General features: G+C 32.2%; 1 protein-coding gene across 1 annotated transcript in view; it reads left to right on the forward strand.

Annotated features, from left to right (window-relative positions):
* The window catches only part of LOC106472599, a 33,456-nt gene that overhangs the window by 21,333 nt on the left and 5,165 nt on the right, over positions 1-6,958 (forward strand). The window contains exons 5-7 of the mRNA XM_013933256.2: positions 660-2,492; positions 5,099-5,240; positions 6,280-6,399. Of these exons, the coding sequence (XP_013788710.2) occupies positions 660-2,492; positions 5,099-5,240; positions 6,280-6,399 (2,095 nt within the window). The remainder of the gene's footprint in view (positions 1-659; positions 2,493-5,098; positions 5,241-6,279; positions 6,400-6,958) is intronic.

Here is a 6,958-nt window from a genome sequence, read left to right on the forward strand (position 1 = left end):
GCCTTGGTAGGTAATTTGAAGAAAAATAAAGTGTTACTGTTTCTTATTTGTAGAAGGTTTAAGAAGAAAGACCACAACATAATGAACTAATTCATCACAATACCTGAAAACTCTGACTTCACTTTTTTGAAAAATGAAATGGTCTTTACTTTTACTCCCGATCAACAATCAAATATTTCTTCTTTAATTATGAATAACATGAATGGATTTAAATATTTAATTAAATTATCTCAAAATAATCCTTCATTTCAGTGCAAGATTGAAATTAGCTTGAATTCTTCATAACCTCTGAATAGTGGGTGACCCAACGGGTCACGGGTTTCTAGTTATAACTTAAAAGGGTTGTTTTAATTGTCAGTGTTCTGTAAGAGTTTATTATTCACTTTGTCTTTTTATCTACATAAATTTAACTATTTCTTGCTTTTTGTTTATCATTTGGACCATGGTTATTGCCAAATTGTTGTGCCACTTTTTTTTTAAGCTATGAAAGTTTAGTTTGGTTTATTTAATTTGGTATGTGTTATTCCTGATATTTAAAATTAGTATATTGCAGAAATATAAAATAACCAGTTTCAAAGAAAACTATAATTTATTACAGTAAGATTTTATCTAATAGCTTACTCTTAGTTTTGTTACCTTATGTTTTCATATTTTTCTAGCACAACAACCCCACCTGGTGTGCTCCTCTGAAATTCAAAATGGTGCTTATGATGATGTGTGTATAAGCGAAACTAGTAGTAGTAATATCCCAGAAGATGACACCAGGCCAGCTTCTGAATATGATGACCCATGGGAGTTACGACTTGGCATGCGATTGGCAGGAAGTCTGCAAGTTTCACCTTCATTGGATGGAGGTCAGTTCCAGCAGTTGAATTCTCTTAGTTATGCATCGACTAGCATGGAAGCAGATTTTGGCCCAGAAAATAGTTCACTCTTAAGTACTGAAACTTATGACTCTGTAGATAGTGATGAGATGGTTAGACAGATGTACGAAGCTGCCTTTGATAGCAGGGTAAAAAGAGAAGTGGAAAATATTAACTGGCATTTGAAACATAGGTCTTACCCAGAATCAGGATCATCAACATCTTCCAACAGTGGGTCATCATCCATCACTCCAACACATCATCCTAGACCTCTACCTCCAGAGCCTCCTCATAAAGACCCCCGACAACCCATCTCTCAGTGTAAAGAGGGAGAGAAGCAAAATGCTGTTCGAGATAAACCTGATCCAAAATCTCTTTCCATACAAGGAACCCAGGAGAGTCCAAGAGATGGCAGTCCAGGTCATCTGGAACAAGACCAGAAAAACATGTTGAGTGGCATACCATTCATTAGTAAAAAAGCCATTTGTGGTCATCAGGGTGTTAGGGTTCTTCCCTTGGATTTAGGTAAGCCATTATCTAAACTTCAGAGCAGAAATCAACCTACTGTTGAAAATCTTGAAAGAGACTCTTCGTTTTATAGTTCAGAATGTGTAGATAACTGTAAACTTGCAAGGTCACGAATTAAAGAAGACCAGAATAATATTATTCATTCATCGAATGGTGCTATTCCCAAATCTGATTCCTCAGGTAACAAAGGTGTACCAGTTTCCAATGTGATGAAATTTCAGTGTGAGAAAAATGACATTAGGTCTTCAGGTGACTATGATCCACCATGGGATGCACCTACACCTTCTGGCAGCCTTGATGAATTTTTGTCAGCACAGTCTTTTTCTTCTTTTGATGACGTTCCTAGTTTCCAATCCAGCCATTCCTTTCTGGTGGGAGTTCGGCGAGACCCTTCTACAGATTGTAGATCACCAGGAGATTATGATCCTCCTTGGGATGTCCACAGACCTCTTCTTAATAATCTTCCATGTGACCCCTCACCCAACCTTGGACATTCACCTAGGAGTGACATTTCTAGCTCTAGACCAGTTGCTGTCAATTATTTTGGTGCTACAACTGACACCAGGCCAATTGGAGAATACGATCCTCCATGGGACTTGCCTAAACATGGCAAACATCCTCAGCCACTTGCTTGCTCAAATAGTCAAACTGATGGAACTGATGCACAAACTGTTTCAAAAGATCCCAGAATCCCTGCAGATTATGATCCCCCTTGGGACATACGCAAACCTTGTTTATTGGATACAAGGGATATACATCATTCTAAATCACCCCATACCTCTTCTGATGAAATTGATGGCTCAAGTATTAAAGAAAGTGGCTTGTCAAAACCAAACCTGCTAGTAAAAAAACCTAGAAATGTGCTATCCACATCATCTTTTGAGTCTTACCTAGAATGTGAGCAACTGCCTTCAAGAAACAAAGAAACAGAAAGAGTAACTGGTCAGCCAAAGAGACCAGAATCCCTTCCCATCCAGAGTATAGGAGTTTCTCATTTACTGATGCCTGCAACAAGGGGAAAGAGCAGTATATTGGGATCCACTTCACAGAACTTAGCTAGAGGTCTTGACCCTACTAAGCCCAGCTCTTCTAAAGGACATGGTATGATTTACTCTTTAAAAAGAAGAAAAAAGTCATTATAATAAAATTCTTATCTGTGTTATGATTTTCAAATTTAAACAAATAGGGCATTCTTTATTTGTACAATATTGGGAATAATAATATTTTGTTGCATATTTTTAATCATATTTTGAATATGGCTTAAGGAGAGCTTGTATTAATTTCAATGAAAATAGAATATATAATTCTGCAAAATGTATAAGTGGCTGCAAACAACTTGGACCTCTCTGTTTGACTCCTTTTCCATACATGTTTCTGAAGTGAAAGTGATAATGTGCATGTGCATAATATAAGCCTGGTTAAAAACAATCTGTCAGTTTATAGTGATATTTTGATAATGTAATTGAGAATGTTATGGATCTATACCGTGTTTACTATCTCATTAAGTATTAACTCTGGATATCAGCTCAAAAATCTCAGTTGAATTTATGTCTTTTGAGCTTGGAAGACCATCATATTGATATTTATTGACAATATTATTTTCTTTTCAAATATTTTAAATTACTATTGTAATTTATTACATGAAAGAAAAAATTACATTTTATTATGGAAAAAAAAAATGTTGTAGGTTATAACTGTATGCATCATCTATGCATGATCCTTTTAGTTGAAGATGTTTTAAGTGGATATCTCTGAAATAAAACCAAAAAATTATAGCTTCACTAGTTTGATTAAAGTTTATATTTCACATAAAGTTAAAGCACTAAAAATAGTCTAGCAGTATTTATTGATTTAAATAACCTCCAAACAGGTGCAAATATTTTAAAATGTATAGAACTAGAGTGTGTAGATTTTTATAATGGGTGACAGGGAAAAGATTGATATAATAAAAATGGAAACAGAAGTGAAATTATGACAAAGATTTTGAGCTAATGAAATTTTTAGATAATAATCATATAAATATATCCTTCATAAGTTTTTTTTCCAAAGTGTAATTAGTTTTAAACATGTTTTATTATTGTTATTTTTTTTCCAAATTTTTATGCCAATAAATTTATTTGATTTTAAGTATTATCTCTTCCCTGTAAAATGTTTAAGTGCTTTTCCCATACCATGTATGACTATGTTACTTAAATATTTTGACCAGTCGCTGATTTGATTCAGAATAATCTGAGTGATGCCAGTAATAGCATAATTAAATCTATTTTAGCTGTGTGTGTTTTTTTAATATTTTCATTTAGAATATTTTTTTATTCAACAATATTTATGTATACAAAATTATTTCAGTGATAAAATATTGAGGAAACTTTAGAAAAAGCCAGTTCAACTTTAAAAGCCTTAAAATCTAACACTCACTAAGCTAAAACCGGTAAAAGAAATAATTTTCAATGAGTATCAACTCATACACTTATTGGAATCATTGCATTTTATTACATATTATGTATGTTCTTCTTACTGAATAATCTTTATAGTAATCTAACTACATGTTCTGCTCACAAAATTACACGTGACAAGTTAGTAAGGACTAAACTTGCATGTTTTAGACTTAGAGTTACAGTTTTCCAAGCCTTGCATACTATTACATACTACCCATAGTTATTTGTGGTTGGCAAGATGCTGTTGTATTCTCAGACTCACTGATCACTTTGCAGATGAATATACTAACCACAGATAACAAGACAAACAGCAGAAAATCCAATGAGAAATTCAACTGAATATCTGACTTTACTTAGTTGAAGAAAAGACTGAATACCATATAAAAATCAATCTTTATTTTCAATAAAGCAACAAGTCAGAACTGATGAGATTATGAAATGTCAGAAAACACTTCTAGCTAGAGATTTGATATTTGTCAATCTATTCTGTAGATATTCTATCTCTAGACAGAGAAGACTAACCTCTTTATTCATGTACTTGAGCAAATATGGTCAGTTATCCCAGAGTGGACATAGCCACTAGGTACTTCCAACCTCACACACAGTGATGTTACTAGAGAAGTTAGAAAAAAGATAACTCTCCAATAACACTCCTTGACCATGTGTAACTGGTACACAAAGTACGGACATTACCATACAAGTTGGACTTCCTTATAAGTGAAAGTGTGTATTTGAAAATGTTTAAAGAAAACATGTTATTATCTTAATTACCATAATGTTTTAGATCAGAGAATTTTAATAAGTTAGACACTACAAAAATAATTAAAAAGCCCAAGCAATACCAAACTTAAGTTAATATTAAATATACTTAATTTTGATGAGTAGGTTGCATTAATTTTGATAATTAATTGCAGCAATTTTGATAATTGAATAATATCTTAACTTAGTCTGTCTTGATGATAGACTAAATGTAGATATTATTTGATTATCAAAATTGCTTATGTAACTTTGTGTGTCAATGCTGTACATATTGCTACTTGGTGGTTTGTTTGTACCCCTAATAAAAATAAATGCTTATCCCTGATATGAAAGTTTATTTTTTGCATCTAATCCTTTGTCAATAAAATTGAATAATAATGTAATATAAAACTGGTGGGTATTTAACCATTCATGCTTTTTGTTATTAGTTTTTTGATACCTTCTTTTTCTTAGAAAACATTAGATGATTAATGAACAATGAAATGCGTTCTATGATAAACTTTTCACTTGCAGGACCTTCTGTTAGATCTAATTTAAACCTTAACTCCAGTGCTGCTAATGTTACTAAACGAACTAGGAAACAAATGTCAACGAATACCAGTTCTTCAGCAGTGAGTTCATCTAGAGAAAAAGTAAAATCTTTGGACAAACAAGGGTAATGCCATACTGATTACAAACTAGTAATTAAAAAGTAGGGATAGTAAAAAGTTATGGAGTGAAATAACAACTTTTAATTAACTAAATGCTTTTCTTACATTAAGACAAAGATGATTATTTAATTCTCAGACTGTTTTACATGAACTTAGCATATATTGCTTTTACTTTATATGAAAGAGTATGCATGATTTAAACCCTAAGGCCCCCCAGTGGCACAGCAGTAAGTTTGTGGATGCATAAGGCTAAAAACTGGGTTTCAGTATCCATGGTGGGTAGAGCATAGGTAGCCCGTTATGGCTAACTACAAAAAAACTCTAAAATTTAAGTTTCTCAAGCATTTCTTTTCATATCAAATATGTGAACTGCAGTGATAAAACCAGAATTTTACATTAAGCTATTACATAATGTGTTTCAGTAGTCTGTCTTAAGACATATTATGTAACAAAATAACAGATTAAACAAACAACAAATTGTTATGGTTTAAATGCCACACAGTACAACCCAGTATGTGTAAGTTGAGATAACGTATTAATAAGAATCCTTTTTATTTTTGATCAAAATTTTATTACTCAATAACATGTAATGTGTGGAAATTAGCAGAATCATTCAGTCTTAGTAGGACATGTGCAGTAGAATGTTAATAATATACAAAATAAGTTACCATAACTGATATTAGTTGCTTGTATATTGAACTTGTTTAACCATAGGAAGCTTGCAGATACCAAAACTTGTCCGTACTTCGAAAGAATTATCATGAAGCTTTTATTCAATGTAAAGTACATTATTTTGATTGAATTTCTTAACTATTTATTTAGTTATTTTCAGATGTATTTTATTTCATTAGAAACACAAAAATAAATGTAAAAATGTGCACAGGACAGAGATGAGCTGTTGCTAAATGTACAAAAAACATTCAGTTTTGAAGGGTTTTTCTTTAATTGATGATATTAAAATAAAACAGTTACATTCCATAATAAGACCTGTTTTATCTTGAAAGCTAATAAAAAGCATAAAACATAAATTTTTTCCTTTCTTAGGTGGTACCATGGTTCTATCAGTAGGCTTGATGCAGAAAAAGTCCTAAGAGTTCTTAAGGAGGGGAGTTTTCTCGTCCGCAACAGTGAAAGCTCAAAACAAGACTTTTCATTGTCTCTCAAGTAAAGAGTTTCTTTTTATTTGTCATTTGGGGAAAGAAAGGGATGTAAAATCTTATTATCAAGATTATCACATAAGGAAACTGTATGCTCCTTTAACATAGGGTTTTCTTGCACTGTAGACTGATTTTACAATGTTTCAAGTTGTGACATTCATCAACAACGCATTACATCCAGACTAGTGACTACAAGCAGTGTTTGATGGTAATAATGTGTAATATTTGAATCTATTGTGTGAAATCATTAATTAATGGGGAGATATGTATAAATAAATTAATATATGTTTATGTACTGTAAACTAGTTGTGGATACTGTTTAAAAAAAATGTCTTAATATCTATTTTTAATATGAAAGCTATTGTCTGGAAAATTATGTTTTATATGAAAAACAAAACTGCATTAATTTCAAACAATAACTAAAATATTATGAGTGTATGCAGTTTTTACACACAAACACACTAATGACAGACAGATATATGCCTCATATATACAAGGCCTGTGAGAAAAGTATCCGACCTTTGGCCGGGGGAATAAAAACTGGCTGGTTTTTCGCCAACAAAGTC

Source organism: Limulus polyphemus, unplaced genomic scaffold (genome assembly GCF_000517525.1).
Source record: "Limulus polyphemus unplaced genomic scaffold, Limulus_polyphemus-2.1.2 Scaffold122, whole genome shotgun sequence".
NCBI classification, from domain to species: Eukaryota; Metazoa; Arthropoda; class Merostomata; order Xiphosura; family Limulidae; genus Limulus; species Limulus polyphemus.